Source organism: Egretta garzetta, unplaced genomic scaffold, assembly GCF_000687185.1.
Source record: "Egretta garzetta isolate BGI_Z169 unplaced genomic scaffold, ASM68718v1 scaffold107, whole genome shotgun sequence".
Taxonomy (NCBI): domain Eukaryota; kingdom Metazoa; phylum Chordata; class Aves; order Pelecaniformes; family Ardeidae; genus Egretta; species Egretta garzetta.
The window spans coordinates 532,128-555,275 of NW_009260399.1; the positions used below are offsets into that span (position 1 = coordinate 532,128).

The 23,148-nt window shown below is 37.7% G+C and overlaps 1 protein-coding gene across 3 annotated transcripts in view; it reads right to left on the reverse strand.

Moving 5' to 3' along the window:
- Positions 1-280: 280 nt before the first annotated feature.
- Positions 281-23,148, reverse strand: part of LETM1 (leucine zipper and EF-hand containing transmembrane protein 1) — a 27,939-nt gene continuing 5,071 nt past the window's right edge. For 2 of the 3 annotated variants that reach the window (XM_035898639.1, XM_035898640.1), the window contains exons 3-13: positions 19,981-20,124; positions 18,863-19,000; positions 15,628-15,831; positions 15,019-15,138; positions 14,295-14,426; positions 13,512-13,691; positions 12,747-12,893; positions 8,515-8,649; positions 7,757-7,947; positions 5,640-5,796; positions 281-4,180 (exon numbers count right to left, since the gene is read on the reverse strand). In XM_035898639.1, the coding sequence (XP_035754532.1) occupies positions 4,031-4,180; positions 5,640-5,796; positions 7,757-7,947; positions 8,515-8,649; positions 12,747-12,893; positions 13,512-13,691; positions 14,295-14,426; positions 15,019-15,138; positions 15,628-15,831; positions 18,863-19,000; positions 19,981-20,124 (1,698 nt within the window). In that variant the 3' untranslated portion in view covers positions 281-4,030. The remainder of the gene's footprint in view (positions 4,181-5,639; positions 5,797-7,756; positions 7,948-8,514; positions 8,650-12,746; positions 12,894-13,511; positions 13,692-14,294; positions 14,427-15,018; positions 15,139-15,627; positions 15,832-18,862; positions 19,001-19,980; positions 20,125-23,148) is intronic. The other variant, XM_009643182.2, reaches the window with a different exon arrangement.

The window sequence follows — 23,148 nt, forward strand, 5'->3', positions numbered from 1 at the left end:
TTAGCACAGTCCACTACAGCAGGCAAGCAGTCCCACATTTGCCAAGAGAATTTCTGCAAGAATTAACACCCCCCAAATCCCACACAACCCACCCCCCTGTTTAAAGATTTGTCCTTCGCTTGCCCTCTCCTACCCCCAACATTCCAGTTACAATGCTCAGCTCATCACCGTCCAGCTCCGTGACTGGCATCTCCTCTGATCAGCAATAAGTTAACACTAAATAATCAAAAGCAACAGGAAAATAAAAGGAGACATTCGGTTTCAAAAGGATACATTTATTATAACTAACAAAGGACACAAGCCCCGGTTAACTTAAAAATTTTATACTGCATTATGGCAAACACAGGACCAGTATGCTCAGAGCACAAATGATTTTAACTTAATTTTATAACACGGGCTGAAATTCTTCAACTGAAAAGCAAAACTGGGAATACACACAATGAACGGAATATGGGATTATTCTTTTAATTAAATATACCCAATAATTTGATATAAACAATTTTAAAGTATTTAAATACACGCTGAAGTAGCTAAAGTTTAAATGATTAATAAGGTATGTAGATACAAAGTTACAAGAAGTATTTTGGAGTTGTATAAAAGATGTAACTTCCCCCCCGCCCCCAACAAAGCCCACCTAAGCATAAGGTAGTATCCCATCAAGAGAATATTCCCTACCTGCATGCAGCCCTGCTGACAACCTACCTATTCAGGAGCTTTCTGGTACTTAACTCGCAGGCAGATTTGCTCTCACAGCACACAGTCAGCAATGAAAGCCTCAGTAAAAACCATTTGGAACCAACGTGAAATGGAAACAAACTTTTCAATAAAATAGGTCCTATAACCTGCTTGTTTTGAAGGGGAAGAAGAAATGACATCCTACTTTACTTCTCGGCCCTGTCGCTAAATTTTTTTAAAAGCTTTTAATGTGTTTTATATTTTTCCCCCTGAATAGTTTATAATCAAAATCTGATCTTATTTGAATCTGAAACAACCCCACCAACGGTCTTACCCATTACCTAACTCTGAGCGTAGAGGCTTTGCCTGTGTAAGTCACAAGGTCACCGAAACCTCACACATCCTTTAATTATTTAGACAAATATTTACATCTCCTGATTAAATATTCATTCAGGAATAAGTTCTGACCAGTTACTGTACACTCGGAAGTCATCCTTTCTCTGAAAGTACTGCAGCTTCTGGGTTTTTTGGTCATCCGAAGCCAGTCCTCAAGCCACCAATTTGCTGGAATTGTCTGTATCGCCTGGAGAGAGCTGCTCCAGAAGGTTCAAAACCAGGTAAATGGGAATCACCGAGGGCTTCCTAATCTTTTTAAGCTTGCAGAACATGTGTTGTTCAAGTCCAGCTGTCATGGGTTTGCCTACTTTCAACATCAGAAGGAAAATAATCCCTGCGAAAACACTTCGCTATGGTTGACGCGCACGTCTTTAAAACACTTTAGGTAACGGGGAAAACTGACATTTGTGATTGACATTTAAATGCATTTTAAGTAACTGTTAAAATTTCACAATATACCACATTCCAAACAAGTGCAAAAGCTAAAAATGTTCAATAAATTTATCAGAATTATTTTAACCAGGACATTCTTCATAAAAAAAAAAAAATCAGCTATTTTTGGCTCCCTTCTTATTTAATCCACAGAAAATTTAAGTGAACAGTAAACACAGAAAAAGAACAGCAGCAAAGTGCCTTAAACTCCCAAATACTAAAATCAGATAATTTACTGTAAGGACAGTTAAAGCTCTAAAACTTTAATCAATAAATCTTTGCAAACAGCTTTGCCTGCTACTTCCCTGATTTAAACTTGCATGCAGTCAAGTGCATACCGTTCTCAGGTTTTTGGTATTCCACAAAAGGTCGCAGACAATTTTAGAGTATCTTCATCACATTTCAGGAATGTCAAGTAAGATTGTTATACATTGCTTTCAAATTGAAGATATGCAATGGCAAAATTTAGCACACTTCAAAGCCGATTAACTCTAATTGTAAATTATGCAATGTAAAATTAGTTTTTGAATTGTGTTTTGGTTGAGTTAGTTTTACTCTCGCATTTTCATCTACGTTTTGGCCTAAAAAAAAAAGCACCTAGTGCAGTCCTATCGTCAAAATCTGCAAACTTGACTTTCATGCTGAAATCTCCAAGTTAATCTCGATTTACAAGGAAAAGAACATACCCCTTGTTAACTACAAAGATCGTACTGACTTGAAATTTCAGCTTTGTCACAGCAATTTTACACGTCGGATACAATCACAGTAATTCTCAGGAGGATCTTACTGCAAGCTGCTTTCTTTGCAAACTGTACAGAATGTGAACTCCATACTTGAACTAAACACTGACCCTTTTTTGAGAATTAATTGTACTGTACATCTTACTGTACATCTTGCTTTGGAAACTACTAAATACAATGGTCCATCATGCAAGCCATGAGACTGTCAAAACTTTTTTGTTCCACTAACTTCAAATAAGTTTTTACAAATAATTTAGTGAGTCTAGATAAATACTGAACATGGAATTATGCTGAAATACGTTTGGGAGTCAACGTTTTCTACAAAAATATGCGGCTATGACTAAAAGCGTTACGTACTAACTGCCCACCTCAACATCACTGCGTACAGCGCCATTGTAAGATGTGCTCTCTACAGTGTACACAAAATCAAGAACATTCATACGTTTTATAATACCGGGTGCAAAATAAAAATAAAGACCCCACAGCCCTGCTGGTTCCAGTCACACTATGTGTATTTCGTAACAGATTTTAAGAAAGAGTGGAAAATTTAGGCTACCAGGAATTATAGAACATCACAGAGTTGGTATTTTAGTTTTTAATCTTAAAAATTTACTCCTAAGGACAGACAGTAATGAGTAGACCTTGACCAACTGTCAGTATTTAACCACACAGTTAAAGACAGCAACGATAAGCAATTAATTAGAAAGCCAATGATGTACTCAAAGCACTGGCAATACCAGACATGACTTGTTGACTGCACAGTAAGCAAGGCCATGAGATGAAAGTATCTATGTGCTTTGACTACACCTGGTTATTGATTTTATACCTGAGATGAAAACTGAGAGGTAAGTGAACTAGTTATGGCATAAATAATTATCAGATGAAAAACAACATGTGAAGATAACTGCATTTTTTAAAAATACATGTAAAAAGATCACAATTGACATTTTCCCCTTATGATTATTTTCATTTTGCTATTTAGACAAACACTTTAACTCACTTTACTGTGTGACAAGTTGTGTTCTGAAACTATTTTAAAGGCTCCTGTGATTCCAATGCTTTAGTAATTAATGGAATTTTGAGTAGAAGCGACATCCTCCACTCCCTAGACTTAAGAAATTTAAGGCACCCATAAGAAGCAAACTTCATGGGAAGTTTCCATTCTAGGGAAAAATAATCTGATTTTCCCTTCAACAGAAAAAAATAATCATGAATTCATAAAAGTGATTAGAATGCCACATTCTCTGTCAGTGAGGCAACAGCTTAGTGATATTTAGCTTAAATAAAACTCAATCTAACAAGCCAATATTGAAGCCACAGAACCTTCACTAACAGGTTACAAAATACGTATTGTGACAGAAGGGAAAGTTTGTATTAAATCTTGAAAAAGCTAAAAGGTAGAAGCAGAGCAAGGTTGGGCCCCATGTAATGATGAAAGAAAAATAAATGAGAAACATTTTTCCATGATAGATACACTTAATTTATGCAACAAACTTGCAAGTTTAATGGATCACTGTACCACAACAATGAGTGCAAATACATGATTTTGTGGGCAGGAGCACTGCTAAAGAAGCATATTTTGTTTTCATCTGTATGGAATGACAGTAAATCACTTCTCTGATGAATGGAAATTTCATTCCATATGTCAGAAAACATATCTACAGTTTATTACTAGGATCAGCTCAAAACACTTCCCATAATCACAAAGCTCAAGTAATGTGCAGCCGTTGGACACAAAGAAATACAAGGTTTTGGTTACAATTGGGATTAGCTTCAGATTCTGAAGCTTAATTCTTTGCTTCCGCAGCTTCTTTATCATGCTTTTCCTTCGCTTTCTCTTTTTCTTCCAGTTTTTCTTCTTTTTGAAGCAGTGCCATAATCTCAGCAACCTGACTGGTGCCAATATCAATATCTTCTTTGTCAATCAATTCTACTACCTACATGAACATAAAATGAAATTGAGCGCTCATTTAGTTTTTACATGATCGAGGCATTTCATACCATAAATTTTAAGACAAAAAAAGTAATCAGTTCTCTCACGTTCAAGAAAAACAGCATTTTTTCTTACACAAAACACAAATTCAAACCACAACCAGTGCCTCAAACATACCCAGAGTATTAAAAAAAAGCTAAAACTTAAAGCAAGTTATCTAGAATTTTTTACCTCAGCACAACAAAGACTCACATTTTAAAGCATTATTAGTAAACCAGACCCATTTATTACATCTGTTCCAATGAAAAGCTCAGATTCAGTACCCACTGAAATAGTATTTAAGACAATACTTATTTTATAGGCTTAAATTTATCAAAAAGACCTACAGTACTAAGTAGGCACACATTTAGAAAAAACTTGAAAGTAGAGGGGGGTAGTACTTTCAGAAAGCAAAATGAAAAAAATAATTTATCAGGTGATTCCAAATTCCTTTCTGAAGATTTTTGTACAAATGTATTCTTGGCATAGCTCCTCAAGCTCCTAGAATTACTCTGCATTATATGCAGATCTCAGAAGTACATTTTACTTGTGTTGCTAAACGTACAACAGCTGTTTAGAGCAACAGGGAAGATAATCACCACTGAGAACTTTGGTAGAGAGAAAAAACACGCTTCAAAAGGCTGATAATGTATTTTGTAGCTGGCCATAGTTTAAGTGCTATTTCTGTGTTGAGTAGGAAAAATACTTGCAAGGAAATAAGTTTCAGGACATCTCTGAATTTATCCAGTAAAAAAGAAATGAGAAAATGAAGGAGAAATGCAGGGAAAACCTGAGAATGTTCTGCAAAATGAGAAAACAAGACAAATCAGGTAGAGAACACAGGTCATTTACAAAGGACCTAAAGGACAACTGATGGTCTGATGTCTTTTAAGCATAGGAAACACAGGTCTTAGTGAAATATCCAAGGTATATAAGTAGGCAAGAGAAGTTATTATCCTGTGTTGACATAAAGTAGGTGAACCTCCTTTAGCAGGAGGGTTGGACTAGATGATCTCTTGAGGTCCCTTCTAACCCTTGCCATTCTGTGATTCTGTTATACGTATATGCATTAGGTTGAGACTTTGGCTAATGGTGGTATAGAAGTAGTTCTTCTAAAGGTCCTTCCCATCCTCCCTCCCATTCATAAGTAGCACAACAAGATTACCATATTTTACAGAACTTGACATAGGCATCCAGGAAAACCTACAGCTTTAAAGGTAACGTGGGTAACAGACACAGGATAAAGATCCCCGCCCCTCCCCAAAATAGCCATATGAACTGTGAAGATGCTAATATGTATTAGAAGATCTACTTAGATTACCAAAAACTTCACTGGCATCAAGTAAATACAAATTTAAGACAAAACAGGTACAACGTTTGAAGGATCGCTAGCCATACCTTCTTTAAGTAGTCCACAGACTTACCTTAACAACATTATCTATATCAATTTTGCCATCCCTGTTTTCATCTAGTGCCTCTGCAATCCTAATTAGCTTCTCCTCTGGAATCTTCTGAATTTGTTTCATTGCATTAATTAGCTCAGCAATACTGATGAGATTCTCCCTGAAGAGGAAGCACAATCTGTATGTGGCAAGCAGTTACTCCAAAGGAATAAAGTTGACAAAAGGCAATACTGAAAGTCACTGCACTGCAGATAATTTGTAAAAACATTAATTATTTATTCATAATCCTGAACAGAATGCAAAAAAGCAAAATAAGTTACTGATCAGCAAGCAGATTTCAAATGAATCTTTATCATACCACCACATCTCATGCTTTTGGTTTCCATGTTGTATTTATTGCACAAATGGAGGTAACCAGTAGCGTTTGAAATAAAGTTTAACGCAGTTTCTGTGCTTCCCAGACTGTGTAGCTAATGCCCTTTGCCCCTCCTGCCCCATTTACCAAAGATGCAGTGCCACACACCTGCCGTCCTTTTAGAGTTAGAGAAGCTGGCCTACACAAAATTAAAATCACAGGAAAACAAAAGCTGAGAACTAATCACTTTAGCAATTTAGTTGTTTCATTTGTTCATATCCAGGACTAGACTTTGTAGAGGAAAGGACTGAACTTGACATCATGACTAGCAGGTTTCAGACGTTCCCACTGTCTGCTCACTGATCTCATGAAGCTAAAGTCATCTGCCTTCTGCAGCCTAAAGCCTCTGCTTGACTGCATAGTTTTGTTAAGTTTGAAAACCCATCTTCCAGCACAGGTCAAGCTGAAATGCAGGAGACAGTGAACCCAAGAAGTATTAAACAGAAGGGCTTTACAACTACAGTCCCAGCTCCACACCTGGCCCTAACCTCTGGGCAGAGACTGACTTTTATTCAAGGAGCGTTTCTCAAGCTGCCGCTAAATGTCCTGGACTTGTGTATTTTCTATGACTCTTGACCACTTGGTAATGACTGCACCAACTTGAAGGTTAAAAACCAAGCCTTTGACAATTAAACAATATTTAAATTAAGACTTTTCAGTCATCCACAACCACCTACAAAATTAGCTACAAAGCCATCCATTACATTAAGTATAATTACATTCAGTACAAGCAGACTCTATATTGTATTTTTAATTTACAAATTTGGATGGTTTTGATCAACAACTTCTCTACAGCACCATTCATATGGCACATGACCATTTGCCCTGTGGAACAGAAAAAACAAAGTTTGGAAGGAACAAAAGCAGAATCCTTATTTCTGTTTAGGTTATGCTCTATGGGAGCTGGGCAGCTCTTTTAATGAATCACACAAAATGGTGCAAGCATAAAATAGATAAATACAGCATTCATAATCACAAACTGTATGAATTACGGTCACAGTTTTTAGGTATTTCAGCGCCTGTAATATGCAACACATGACCATTCAACATATGATTGCCTGAAAGACTCTCTGGTAACGTTAAGACCTGGAGAAGTGTTGATAAATTGATTTTGCAATGAAGCTACCAAGAAAGGTCTTTCTTTGAAAATCTGTAAGTGTGTAAAAGTTGAAATAAAGCAAATTTTCAGAAAGGGACCACATAAAATGATCTCCTTACTTCCATTACACCTGTTTCCCCATTTCTCTCTCTTGAGAGAGAGAGAATAGGCTTTATTGCAATTTTTTTCCTCACTGACATTCACTACTAAAGAACAACAAACATGAATATGCTTACCATGCTGTTGTGCACCTTTTCAGTCAATGACACAGGGCAAACCTAGTGCGTGAGGAGCATGGCTAAAGGAGTGATTTCATCTGCACCACCGTTAGTGCTACAGGCATGAACAAGATGGTAAGATACTAATCGACACTTTGACTTTCAGCAGCCCCTCGGGACTAGCACCTGGGGAACTATACCTGCTTTTTTCCTTCCTCATTTCAACTGTATTTAACATACCTTAGAAGAGAGAACATGTACAGCACAATTTTATTAATTTTATTTTTTAATTAGATTATCTTAACATTCTGAACAACTTCTTTGCTAATTCTTTTCCAATTGCACATCACACAAAACCAAGACTGAAGATGAGCAGAGACACGTTCAGTGTTCTCAAGTCACTTACCCAGCAGGAGGACTATCAACACCATCCAGCTTTACATCCGCTGTCTTTTGACTTGTCTCTAATTCATTAATAATTTTGTCTATCTGACCAATCATTCTGTTCACCCTCTTGGTCAATCGCTTGCTTGCCTTTGACTCTTCCACCACCTCTTCCTGGCCAGTTTTAGAGAGCTCTTTTATCTCTTGTAAATCCTAAAATAAATGGTCAATGGAGAGAAAAGCTTTTGTCAGTGTGAATTCTCAACATCAGACACTACTGACTTCAACTAGCATTTCAAGACAGGAGCTATTAGTAAATGAAATGCAAACATATAGACATATAAAGCTAAACTGGAATTAGAACAACAAATTCTAACACTGCTGCCTTTTTCATGCACCCCTTAAATGATGTTTTCCACATCTTCCGTAAGATTGGAAAGATTTATAACTTGAAGTATCTGTAATACTGACATCTATGTTTGGTAAGAAAGAACTGCAAGCATGCAGCAGTTAGTCAGCACCTGCAAGTCTAGTCACCCTGGGAATAAGAGCAGGAACAGAATTCTCATCTGCTGGGAACTACTCCAGTGATTTTAACTAAGCTTTAAACACATTATACAAATGAGGCTCCGCATTCTCCCATACAAAGTTCATTCACTTGTCTAGCAACTACAGGCTAACAGACACCCAAGCAAGATAATCTCTAAATTTGTTGATTGTTTATGCTGAAACTAAACATGAACAGAAATAAAAAGAGAACTTCCATGCCCCATTCTTCACCTCATTGTACTCCTGGATATCACCCTTCAATTCCTCGAGCTCCTCCTTTTCCTTTGTCAGTGATTTTTTCTGCTCCTGCAGCTTGGTGCAAGCATCACTCAGCATGTCAATCTCCTCCTTAGTGATTTCCTCACCCTGTAACAGAAAATATATACAAATCAGTGAAAGACACATTTGTGATTTTCCTCAAAGATTTTGGGTCTTTTACCAGAAAAGAGAGACTCAAGGTTCTTTTTCCATGTTCGGAGTCAATATTGTCATAGCCATTTTGAGGCTAATGCAAAGATCTTAAATGCTAAGGCAATTAGTTTGCTATGGTACACATTTTTTAAGTGCACCATTAGTAAGTTCAGCTAATGTGATTCATTATGTGGGTTTTGGCTGTTTGAAATTCATACTTAATTGCTTCACTTAAGAATGCTTTACTTCCTTCTTTGCTGGGTGAAAAATCCAAACAACTGAGAAACAATTCACTAGGTACAGGAAAGATGAATTACACAAAAAAAAAATTGCAGAGCAGAGTTCAGGAAGTTGAGCTGGAGCAAAGTTATCTTCAGCAACTACAGAACAGTTCACAAACTAGGTATCCAGATCCTTTGTCAGCTCAGAAAGTTTCACTGTACTGTTAATATCTAGGCATCAACCTCACTTCTGATTTTAATACAATATCCATAGTTCACCTTAGCAAAAAAAGAAAACACACAACTCAGTTTGAAAACAAATTCCTCTGCCTCAGATAAAATCAGTCATCTTCAAGAAGCTGGCAGTCTTATATTTTTCCTCTGAGAGGCTAGAATGTATTCCACGGTGTTTAAAATCTTTGGAAGCACCTTTTGGGGGCAAGCCACACTATAACTCAGTTAAGAAATGCCATGCTAACTTTACTTCTTGTTTTCTCTTATCAGCTAGGGCTGTTGGAGTCCTCCTTGAGGCCCAGGGTCACACATTCTCACGGTGTCGGTGGGGTGGCAGGCAGCAATGCGAACGCTATGCCAGATGTGGCAGCATAAGCTGGCTGCAACATCACATGTCCTTCTTGTTTCCAAACGAGATCATCCTGGCCTTGCTGGCCTCCCTCCCGCAGCATTCCTCAGGGCTGCACTATCATGCATCCAGCTACGCCGTCAACTCATCCCACAACTGCATGATTTCACTGTGGATGAGTTCCATTTTGTTATTACCATTAAAACCTTTCTGGCAGCATTCTAAAGTAAACAACGTTATAATAATAGCAGGTAGATAATGATGCTGTCCAGGAAAACTGAAAATATTTTTCTACTTAAAACATCCATTTGAAATTAGTGTTGTTGTTCTGCAAAGTAATGCTAGAACTGAGAAAAATCCTAACATCAAACCTTATGGACAAAAATAAAGTGCTCAGCTACAAATAAAACTCAAGGTACAGCTGAAACATGAAAAGGAAGCATACAAGAGGTGGAAGCAGGGACAGGTGACCCAGGAGGAATACAGAGACACTGTCCCAGCATGCATGGATGGGTTCAGGAAAGCAAAAGCTCATCTGGAGTTAAATCTGCTGAAGGACATGAAGGACAAGAAGAAGGGCTTCTACACAGAATCGCTTAAGTCAGAAAAGACCCTTAAGATCATTGAGTCCAACCATTAACCTAGCACTGCCAAGTCCACCACTAAACCATGTCCCTAAGGATCACCTCTACACATCTTTTAAATACCTCCAGGGATGGGGACTCGACCGCTTCCCTGGGCAGCCCATTCCAATGCTTGACAACCCTTTTGGGGAAGAATTTTTTCCTAATATCCAATCTAAACCTCCCCTGGCACAACTGGAGGCTGTTTCTCTTGCCCTATCACTTGTTGCTTGGGAGGAGAGACTGACACCGACCTCACTACAACCTCCTTTCAAGGTTGTAGCGAGTGATAAGTCTCCCTTGAGCCTCCTTTTCTCTAAACAATCCCACTTCCCACAGCCACTCCTCATGTGCTCCAGAGCCTTCACCAGCTTCGTTGCCCTTCTTTGGACACACTCCAGGCACCTCAATGTCTTTTTTTGTAGTGGGGTGCCCAAAACAGAGTATTCCATCCCTTTTTGTAGATGGGCTTCACATTTGCTAACCTCCAGCTGGGACCTCCCGGTTAGCCAAGACTGCTGATAAAGGATTGAAAGTGGCTTGGTGAGCACTGCACCAGCTCCCTCAGTACCCTTGGGTAGATCCCATCTGGCCCCACAGATCTGGGTGTGTCTAAGTGATGTAGCAGGTTGCTCACCATTTTCCCTTGGATTATGAGGGCTTCTGTCTGCTCCCTGTCTTGGATGAAGTACCTGGAGAACAACTAGTCTGACTATTAGAGACTGATGCAAAAAAGGCATTAATTACCGCAGCCTTCTCCTCAGCCTTTGTCGCTATGGTTCCCCCTGAATCCAAGAAAGGATGGAGATTCTCCTCTAGCCCTTCTTTTGTTGCTAATGTATTTAAAGAAAAAATTTTTATTGCCTTTTATGGCAGCAGCCAGATTAAGTTCTAGCTGGGCTTTGGCCCTTCACATTTTCTCCCTGCATGACCTCATGATGTTCTTGTAGTCCTCCTGAGTGGCCTGCACCTTCTTCCAAAGGCCATAAACTCTCTCTTTTTCTTTCTTTTTTTTTTTTTTCCACCTTTCTGAACTCCTTTGCCCTTCAGGACTGTCTCCCAAGGGACTCTCTCAACCAGGCTCCTAAACAGGCCAAAGTCTTCCTTCCAGAAGTCTAAGGCAGCAGTTCTGCTGACCCCCTCCTCACTTCTCCAAGAATCAAAAACACTATTGTTTTGTGATCGCTGTGCCAAAGACAGTCTCCAGCCACCACATCACCCACAAGTCCTTCTCTCTTCACAAACAACAGGACCAGCACGCGCCTTCCCAAGTGGGGTCACTCACCAGCTGCATCAGGAAGGTCTCTTCCACTCATTCCAGCAACCTCCTGGACTGTTTCCTCTCCTCTGTATAGTATTTCTAGCAGACATCTGGTAAGTTGAAGACCCCCACGAGAACAAGGACTAGTGACTGTGAGACTTCTCCCAGCTGCTTATACAATATTTTGCCTGCCTCTTCAACCTGCTTGGGTGGTCTGTAACAGACTCCTACCATGATATCTGCCTTGCTGGCCTTCCCCCTGATTCTTACCCATGAACACTCAGCCCTATCACCACCATCATCAAGCTCTAGACAGTAAAAACACTCCCTAACACAGCAGGACAAGGAAGCTGGTGGAAAAGGACACGGAAAAGGCAGAGATAGACAATGCCTTCCTCAGTCTTTACTGATAAGACTGGCCTTCAGGAATCCCAGGTCTTTGACACCAATGGGGAAGGCTGGAGCAAGGAAGATCTACCACCACTGGAGGAGGATCAGGTTACAGAACATTTAAACAAACTGAACACACCTAAGTTCATGAGACTTAATGGGATGTAACCACAAGTGCTGAGGAAGTTGTTTGATGTCATTGAGAGACCACTCTCCATTATCTTTGAAAGGACATGGTCATCAGGGAAGATTCCTGAGGACTGAAAGAAAGCAGATGCCACTCCGATCTTCAGTAAGGGCAAGGAGGAGGATCTGGAGAGCTACAAGCCAGCCAAGTAGAAAACGGTTAAAAACAGCACGCTCTGACTGTAGCAAAGCATGCTCTGATCACAGAAAAGCATGCCAATACTAGGAATTAACCTGTTACTTTAATGGTGGTGTAAATTATGTTCAACATCATACTAAAGAAATAGTGAAAGAGTACACTAAAAAGTTTATAGTGTACATACACTGCCCATATCAGTTTAGAGGAAGTCGATACAAATCTAGTACAGTCTAGTCCAAAACCTAGTTCCTTACTTAATCCTTTGGTCTTACCTACACCCTTCAAAAGAAGGGAACACTCATCTTTACCTACTCATGCCCTCTCCCTCCTCATGTGTTAACTATACACACACATCAAACATGCACAGATCCATTATGTTGACAGCCAGTGCAAATGCTCCCCAAAATAGGTGTATTAGTTTCAATAACACAGCTAGATGAAGGAGATACTCAAGAGATATTCTGTGCTGACTTCAATCTCTACATTAGTAGATTGCAAATTCTTAACTACCAATCAGCTGGTTTTAACTGACAGAATGTGATGAGAGGGTTAAAACTGAAGGACAGTCAGGCAACTTATCATGGCTCTTATGTGGATGTTTTTAATCTTTACATTAAAAAGTATATAAATGTACGGTTATCCAGATTACCTTAATGCCTTCCAATACTGGTGCTGTATCTTTCAGTGTCTCTGCCGTATCTGCCCTTGCCAGTTCTTGTTCAGCATCCATAGCCATCTGACTTTTTTTAACTTGCAGAGCAGCTGCTTCAAGATCAACTGCTGACTCCACCTCTTTCTAAATTTGAAAGACCCATGAAGTTTTAATTAAAACAAAGATAACATCATCTGTATTAGCATCAGTAAAGAATGACTTCTCAAAATAGTAGTTGCCAAAGTAGATGCAGACTTTTTTTATGAGAAGACAACGTTTACAAACTGCAACATATTGAGTGGTTTCATGTTAAGATACTTACTTGCACTTCATGAACTAAGCCTGTGAGTTCCAGAGGCTTAATTCACCAGTAAAGAAGGCCATCAGCTTTTATAGTCAAGTATTATACAATGACATTATCAAGTTAGTGACAAACAGAAAGAGCCAAAGATAAGAACATTTAAAGTACAGGGTGTGGGAAATCAAAACCCAAACAAAACACCACCTTTACTAGAGGAACAAAAGGCTTCTCTAACTACTCTAATTAAGAGAAATCAAAGATACATAAGACTGAGATAATCTTTTGTTTCACGGTGAACCTGTCTGTGTTGCAGTCTGTTTTAATATTCTCCTGCATGTTCCATACGTGGATTTAAAGTCCAGTTTCTTGCGGGCAACACCTGAAGCAGAGGCAGTAACTCCTAACATGCTAGTTTTTACATTACTGACATTTAGATCTCAATAGTTGAGAGCAGAACTTACCATGGCTGCAACTTGAAGGGTTTCTTTAACTTTCTCTGCAGCTTCAGACAATCTTTCCATCTCTTTTTCTTCATTTTCTTTTCTGATGGCTTCCTCTTCCTGAAGTGTTGCTTCCAGCCGTGCTTTGTTATCTACTTTTTCGCCTTCAACTTCTGCCACTTTGACTTGAGCCTCTTTGGCCTAAAAATAATGCAAGAAGTCTACTGAAGTCTATACATGTGTATATATACATATGTCTACATAATGTAAGAAGTTTATATATCCTTATTCAGATAGGTAGTACAGGTATGCTAATGACTATAGTTAAAACCCCCAAAACCTACCCTATTTTTGCATTTCCAGAAAAGGATGATTATCTTTGAAAGCAAGAACTTTCCACTCTGAAATCGTACATATTCTGCATTCTCTTTCTCTCAAGACTACCAATAATCTAATCGGATCATTTTACTCTCTACACAACATCAACATTTTCATGTATTAATGTCTTTACATTGCCCGGACCATAAATTAGGTTTTATATAAGTAACAAGTATATTCTAAATCTTCTTATGCTATTACTGTCTACTGTCACATAATGAAATATTGCCTTTTATTTCCTTTATTCTCAGGCCCCTCCACATAATAAGCCAACTTCTTCTGTGGTCAAAGGTCACTCAAATAAACCTATCCGTGGTTTAGCTTTTCAAGGAAAAGAAAGGAACCAAGCAGAACATCTACTTCTCTGAACAGATTTTCAGTGATGATACTGAAAGCTGGTTACAGATTATGTACATCAATACTTACAACACTCTCTGGTAGTGTCTGAAGTGTTGTTTTGAGCTGATCAGCTGGAGAAAGGGTATCTGGAAGATACATGGCTCTGGATAAAATAAGCAACGAAGTAGGGATTTCCTGGTTCAGGTGCAGATCTAGCCACTATAAATGTAATACATAAAAAAAACTTCAACTTTTGGATTTTTTTCTTTTTTACAGATCAAGTCAAGCATACACAAAAAAGTAAACACTGATTTTTTTTTACCACTACTTATCAGTCAATATCCTAGCACAGGAATTACAGCAATTGCACTGAAATACATGAAGAACTATTTCGTTTGAAGTAGTATTTGAAGAAGTACTGAATGAGTATTTGAAAAAGTGTTTTGTTTCATATGCATCTTCTTCTAAAACAGGCAATGACCAGAAGACAAAGAACTGATCTACTTGGAGAAAAGTTATTTATGGAGTAATACAAATAATTAACAAGAGAAACTGCCAAAATTGCCAACATATTTTGGATATGTTTAAGTACCTATTTGCATCATCAAAACATCATGGCCCAGTCAAAAGCCAGAATATCACTGCTACTACATACTTGCACAGTACACACTGCAAAAACTTATTAAGGAGAAGGACTGGTTTAGTCAAGCCTTTAATGAGAACAGAAGCAAAATGACTTCTCAGAACCTTAACAAAAATCAGAGCTAGCAACTGAAGTTAGGTCTGCATATTCAGTCTTGCACAAACATACCTGTTTAAGCTGTTCCTTGAGACGCTCTTGTGTCACACCAAGAGCTCTCATACCTCGGGCACGACAAGCTGCCTGCAGTTCTTTAACAGTCAGGCTATCAACTCCTTCTTCAGCAATCAGCTGCACAAAGCGTAAAATAAACTTTTAACAGGTAATAGCTCAAAACTGAAGAACCACCAGCAATGCACACCCAGAAGTCTTTATTTTTACAACGGCCACTAGAGGCTGCTGTGATAACACAAAATAGCCTCCACTCTTTAAACAGTGAACATTATACTGTAGCCTTAACAGCTCCATAATGGTAATGTCAATCTAAGCTGATATTCCTATCAGCTCCCTTACAAATTATAGTTTCATAGAAATGCTTCTCTTTGTAACATAATTAATTTCATTGCAATTAATAGTACATTAAAAAAAGTCAGCTTTTTCTTTACAAATAAGGACACCTCTGATTTTAAGCTCTCCAACCCTTTTCGTTCTAAGTTAGCTCAAAAATAAGACAATTAAGACAAAAAAGGAAAATGCCTAGAAAGACATACATATATCCACACATACTCATTACTCTTACATGTCAAAATGATTAAGCAGTCCCTATTTAGAATGACTCACTTTGTCATCTGCTTTTATGCTTCTCAACCTCATAGTCAGCTGGAAGCGGAGAAAGTTATTTGTCCCAATTGACTGAAGTTCCAACAATTTACAAAGTGCCACCAACTGAGGCCTCGTTAGATTGTCCAGAGTCAACTCATCTTCAAACAGTTTAGAGAACCTTAAGATCTCCTCATTACTGGGTCTTTCGCCAGTTTCCCTGATCTGTAAGAAAAAACAAACACACACAAAGCTTTTCAAAGCAAATGTTATGGTTGGGCATTATTTTGAACAATAAAAATATTCTCCTCATTTGTCAAGTACTTTGCATCAATTTTGGAACAGGAAATAGGACACAAGGAAGACATGAAAGAAATTTAAAGAAAAAAAACCCGACTTATTTCCTCTAAAAGGCAAAAGAATTGATGGTGTTGACAATTCCCAACAACATTGCGTAATATACTTCATATAGAACTAACAAAAAAGTTAGATGCACCTGTATTCTAATGAGCAGGTCTATCTGAGTTGACACTGCCATGAGATAGCTTAAAAAAAAAAAAAATCTGAGCAAATAAACACTGGCAAGTATTATTTCTGGTACCATCCTTACTAAACGTAAAAGCCCATTAAAAGCATCACCCTGTGAAGATGAAGTGAGAAGCACATACAATGGCAAAAATTTTGCCACATTGGTGTCTATGAAACATGGATTTGGACACTTACCTACCTACATTCTCTCCACAACCACATTTGTTAGAATACTGTTTTGTTTCCAGTTCCTAGCTGTTCTGTGGCACCTCAACGCAAATGCACTTGTACTTGAAGTTATTCCAAAGTATAAACCACTATTTGGGAAAGGACTCTGCATCCTTCTTGATGGAAGGTTCTGTCTAACTGCTTGTACAAATGTAAAGTTAAGCTTTTAAGGTATGTGTTGCCAAATGGCATTTCATAGTAATTAAATCCAAATACTGGAAGCAGAAGTAACAGTTCAAAGTAGTAGAAAAAAAAAAAATCATTCCCTAGTCTCATCAGGTCACAGTAAAACATTATCACCTATATAAATATTGATTTTTCTATTTTAAGTATACCATCAAGTGCTTAGTAGTGATATTACTGAATCCAAAATCTACAGAACTTAACAATGAAGTACTCCCAGCCACTTAACAGCTTCAGTCTAAACAGTAAGTACGCAGATATCAAAAAAACACTTTTCCCAATCCCTCTACCTTTTTTAAAGCCCTGTAAAGAAACCATAAGCTAAGTGACATCAAGTACAGTCTGAAAACCTAACATTACCTGTACAGCCTGATTTATTATGCCTACCACTTTCACTTGCCAACACAAATCTTTCAGTGAACAGCTACTGAGTACAGGAAAAGATAAAAATTTGGAAGACAAGATGGTCTTGACTCCATTAACCTCCAGGATACTTGTGTAGCAGAGAAACCAACTCAAAGAAAGAAAGGTCAAAGGCCTTGTTCTACTTCACCAGCTCCTTCACTACACGAGCCAAAACTGGAACTTTAAAAATACAGAAAGTATTTTCTTTCTTGTTTAAAGCTGAATTTTGGCAGAGCCAAGCATAAGTTTCTTGAGAGTATGAACTGAAACTTTCTAGTACATCACTAGCTACAAACACAGATTCTGCAATGAACATGTTAAGCCTGTAATCAATGGTTCTTGCAGCATCAAATACTTAACTGCAGAAGCAGGTATAAAAAAAACAGCAAAAAGGTGGGAAACATTTACGTTTCTTCTTGCTCTGACATTTATTATCTAGTACAGTGAAATTAAATCAATAAAGTTAGTCTCCATGGCACAAATGAGAAATATGTAGCTGTAAAAAGCACACCCACATGTAAGAAATGCAGGGCTTGAAACTTCTTTTTAGTCATCAGAAGGAACCTGGGACTTCCTCCAGCAAATGTGGAGTGATACGTCATTTATTTCCACAGAAATTAACCACCAAATGTAAATTCTCAGTAGCAGTTCTTTTAGAAAAAAATGAAATGTTCCAAACATGAAGCATGGCAGTGGCATGCTCCCAGAGTCTACAGTGTCAGTGCTTCAGCTACTAAATGCTATAACTAACCATTTAAAATTTCCTGCAAATGAAAAAGAACAGAAACAGATGATTGTATAGAAGCTTCAAAGTACATGGACTTTGCAAGCAGATAACAACTGGCAAAACCTGCCAATATCATTATCTGAGGTAACCTACACAACACTGTCAACATTATGTTATTACCCCACCCTTTAAAACTTCATTCTCAACACTGACAAGCAGGAAAAACTCAAGCTAGCTGACAGCACTTGTAAAGTTCAGGCCTGAAATCCCCAGGCTTATGAGCCTTTTTCTGTGCAAAACCATACTCTCCCCAAAGGCGAGGACTACACTCCTACTTTCAACAAAGCACCTGGTGATGGTTGTTGGCTTGATCTCTTACTCAACAGCCCCACAATTAACAGAAACCAGACGTGTGAGTGGACTGAGATAAATTCTATCCTGAGAAGATTTCAGAAGGTATTTTTCATCTCTCCAGGGAATACTTTACCCTTACCTACAGCTTGGTGAAAGGAAACATTGTCAAACCTAAAGGCCATCAACACAGGAGGCAGATACCTGACATTCAGTCAGCAACTGCTTTTGAATAGAAAAATTCTGCACCAAACACAGTGCTCCCATTCTAGCAAAACCCCAGATTATACCACATTCTAGTTAGTACCCAAAAGGATTTCAGCACTATAGCAGCCATATATTTAAAAACTGGTTTTATAAGCAGAATTAATTTGGACAAAAATTTTACTTCCCCCCCACACTGTTTTGATCAGTTAATTAGGGAAGAACTACTTTCTCACACTTTTTACACCCAATATTTAAAAAAAAAAAAAAAAAAAAAAAAAAAAAAGGTCAAAACCTGCATGAGTAATCACTGAGCACATAATCTTTTTGATCTTAGAATTAACTTATTAAGAAAATAAGAGAATGAGAAGCAAATGACCAGAAATACACTGCTACTGCTTCTAGAATCAGAAAGTACCAGCTAGAATACCAAAGCTAAGAACAGTAAAACTTCAGCACACTGAAGTATTACTTACAAAAAAAAAAAGCTGTCCTAAAAAACCCTATTACATCCTGCTCCTTCGAATCCAACAGAATAAAGGCATCTGATGATTACCATAGACCAAACAAAAACAAACAGCAAGCTATTTTTTTCTAGGAGGAGAAAAATACATTTTTTTAAATTTTTACCTTTTGAAAGAACGTTGAAAAATCTTTTGTAACATTTCCTTTGGCTGCTTTATTTTTTAAGGCCATCTCCTCAATCGTGTCTTGAAGGAATTTAGCCAATTCAAGCTTTACTCTCAATTCTTTCTTCAATCTTTCCTCCTGTTAAAAAAAAAAAAATTGGTTTTAAAAGTGTTTTCCAGAAGCATGCACATTAAATACCACTACTTCTGCCCTCAGACAAGTTGTGTGGAGTACTTCTGAACTTCTCCTGTAACATACACATCACAAGAGGACATTCAGTGTTACCGAAGATGCCAAATCACACTGAAAAATAAGTTGATCAGCTCAAAGTTCCATGAAGCATGAGATGCAATGACAACAGAATGAAGTGCAGCATGAGTGGCCTCACCTGCTAAAACTAGCATGCACCCTCTGAATTAGTAACAAAAACATAGAAACTAACCAACTTTGGTTTGGGTTACATCTCATCCAAAGAGGAATTTATCACAAAACTAGAAATTAATGGTTGTTTAGATACAAGTACACAATCCTGATTGATCATATCTGTGACTAACTGGGAGCTCACTATGTACGTACCTCATCTAAGTATTTTGTGCGCTGAAACTGAAAAGTTTTGGGGATTTTTGAGCTGTTTCTACAAAGCTCTAAACAATTCCCAGAAAACTTAACTAAAAGAAATAAAGTCTAAACAAAACAATCAGAAGCTCTTTAAATATTTAGTATACCTACAAAAAAACTAGCAACAAGAACAAGGACTACAAACATTAAAACAAACTGTCCATTTTAATACAAACTAGAAAGAGAATTTCAGAGCTAGCTTTCATTTCTGCTTTGTAAGGGTCATAGAAAATGGAGCAGGATAGCAAAAAGACAAGAGAAACTTACAGCCCTGATAGCTAAGCAGCTCCACATATAAAAAAAGTAAATCAACGTGGCACTGTTTCATTATTAGATTTTAACAGCAAGATAGTCAAAACAACATAAAGACAAACAAAAGCATTCCCCAGATACATCCCAAAAATTCTGATGTTTAGAAATTTTCTTATTTCTTTCTTTACAAAATGAAGTTCTAATTTTTTCAAAACATATTACTGGATTATAAATTCAGACCTGCTTACCTTTTTAGACTTTGTCTCAAACGTAGAGGGAAGCATATTAGGGAACAACTTAAGAGCTACTGGAAGCAAAAATTCCATAAATGGGACAACAAGAAAAACTAGGAAAGGGACCAAGCGGAAAAGGTCGGCACATATTCGAAGAAACTGGAAGGGGGAAAAAAAAAAAAAAAAAAAGAAAATGTATGGGTAAGCAAAATTTTATATATTTAAAAAATACTTTATATGATCACCCACATTATCACTTAAGCACATGTATATATATTTGCTACTAAGGAAATTTAAAATAACAGAGAAGAAGGATGTGATGAAGTTTTTACTATCTTTTTCTGCAAGTTTCTATATACTACAGAGTGCTAGAGTTTCACCAGTTTTCAACACCACAGAAAGTATTTCAAAAGCCTCACTGTGTCTCAATAGGATTACTGAACAAGTATCTCATTTAAACCTCTTAAAAGCACCTGAAAACAGGAGGTGGTCATTTGTTGTTGTTAAAGCTGCTTAACTTCTTTTATTCATCTTTATTTGTGCTCCACCAATTCTTACATGCATGAGCTACTATGGACTAAGTAATCAAGAACAAAATGAAAGATCCTTCCCCCTCTGCCTTATAACAATTGTAATGTACATTTAAATCCAGGATAATGAGCCCAGCTTGCTAGATTCTTTTTTTTTTTTTTTTTTAAATCACTGCTTTTCTAGAGCAGTAATCCTCTGAAAAGCAGGCTGATGCATTAGTTACTGAATCTTGAACTGCATAAAATAAATACTGTCCGTCTGATTTCTGTACACCCACAAATGTGTATATAAGGCTGTGCAGTCTACAATAAAATCTTTCAGTACTTGTTGGAAGCTTAATAGCTTGGTTTGTATTGGGGAGTGCAGCTCTTGCTTGACTACCTCAATTTACAAAACAAATAACCAGTTATTGGGAATACTACCAGTTCCTAAATCAGAGTCTGAAGGTCAGATGTATGCTACAGTGCACTACTGCCACAGCACTGTCATTCAACATCATGATTTCATAAACACAGCTATGATTGGCAAAAACCTGCAACATAAATGCCATTACACAAGTAAACACATGCTTTCCCCTCCACCCCCTCCCCACAGCTCATGCCAATCCAGGGGAACAGCAGCAACAACCAGTAGCAACTGCATGTCGCTAGGACTGCTTGGTTAGAATACAGAACCAGTAAAACTTTAACTATAATTTTCTTAGCATAAAACCAGCCAAAATCTTAAATAAAGTTTGAGGAATGCACAAACTCCACAGATCCAAGGTTCAACATTTTTCTTTGTATATAAAAAAATTCAGTTTCCCAGAAGGGATGCTATGGTCCATTGTTTACAGGCTCAAAGATGTTTTCATGCATTAAAACAATAGAAGATAAATGACTACCAGAGAGTTCAAAAAGATGTAAGAAAGTCTGGAAGAAAATGTTAAGTCAGAAAAACAAGCACATTTTCCCTAGAAAAAAAAAAACCAACTGAAACAACAACAAAACAAAAAACTCTCAAGAATTTCTATAGAGTGCAATATGGAGTTCTTATTTTGACCTAGTACCTATTTTTAGGCAGTGTGCGCAAGTATTTGTACAAGGCAAACCCCATATGTAAGGAAGCAGTTTTACAACCAGATTAAGCTAACCCAATGCTAACCTGAGATAATGCGTAAAGAGTCATGAACTCACACTAGCAGTTGCAACGTAAAGCTACACCACTGATGCGGCTAAAACTGACCCATAAATACATATACAGACAAAGGAAAAAGTATCAGTACAAACCAAAGGGGGTGTGTGTTAGAAAACCAGATTTGAGCACCAAGCAGGACTGGCCTTTTTCACAGCAGCACTGCCCTGGATCAGTTTACATAAATCATGAAACTGCACCCTCCACTAGCTCAAGGAAAACAACTTTGCACAGGAACCTAATACAATGGTGCATGATTACACAGACATTATTTGGCAGCACAGTATTAAAAACTTGTGACCACTCTATCTGCTGCTATAACAGTTCATGTATTCCACTTTTCGCTCCTCTGCAGGGCTGAAGAGTTTGTAAAGCTGATACACTTGCCACAAACTCCATAGCGTTTGCCATCTCACTTTCATGTCCTGAACCGTCCTACTGTTGGAAGCAGCACTAGAGCAGTTAATTTTTAACAGCCAGTATCATCTTTTGCATGTTTTACTTCTTCCTGCCTTCTCTCCTAAGCATAGATATGTGATCCTGTTAAATCCAAACCCTACCAGCAATCGTACAAGCAGAATTTTGGAACCGACTTTTGGTTTACATAAGCAATAGCTCCCTGGCGTTAGCCATGCTGCAATTGCTTGTTAATGCGGTTAGATTACTTGGATATCTTTCCATTATTGCCTCCAAAGAGGAAGGAAAGGGCAGGCAGAAATAACTCATTTGTCAGTCTGTGTGAAGATAAGATTTCTCTAGGACTGTCTGTTCGTATGCAGTTTAATAAATTTAAAGCAGTATGTACCTCAAATCTATTTTTTTTTTTTTCTTTAAAGTTCAGGAGCAACTTTTGCAAACTAGTAGCTAATGTGGCATCGAAGTTTTAAGACACAGTCAGTGTACTACAGTTTAAGGCTGAAATGATAAAAAATGAACTGTGTTGAAACAAACTTAAAATAACTTTTAAAAAAAGCACATGTAAAGGGTTTTTTTCAGCTGTAAGCTGGTTTGCTTTTCACTGACCCTGGGTTCTAAGCTTACTGTGACTCCATTCACGAGGCAGGACATCCCCTACCTCCATATAAACAAAACACAAAACCTAGAGTGAGTAAATAACTGTAGTTCTTAAAACTATTTTCTCTACATCTTCTATACTGGATTGCACACATACAGACACATACACACATCATTAGATAAGAGGCAGGCTACATCAATGTAAACACTAATTTATACCTGCACAATAAATTTCTATTTTATTTAAACTAGGGTAATTGGTACCGAAATCACACATCTGCGGAAAAAAAAGAATTCGGGAAGGCCAAATGCCAGACCACTACATAAATATGAGAACGACAACTCTAACATCACTAGAGGACAAAACTAAAGGGCAATCAAATGAATAAATCCATCTATTGATGGAATAATGCACGTGTGTCCAAAGATAACATATTACTTCTAACGGTTCATGCCTTCTAGAAT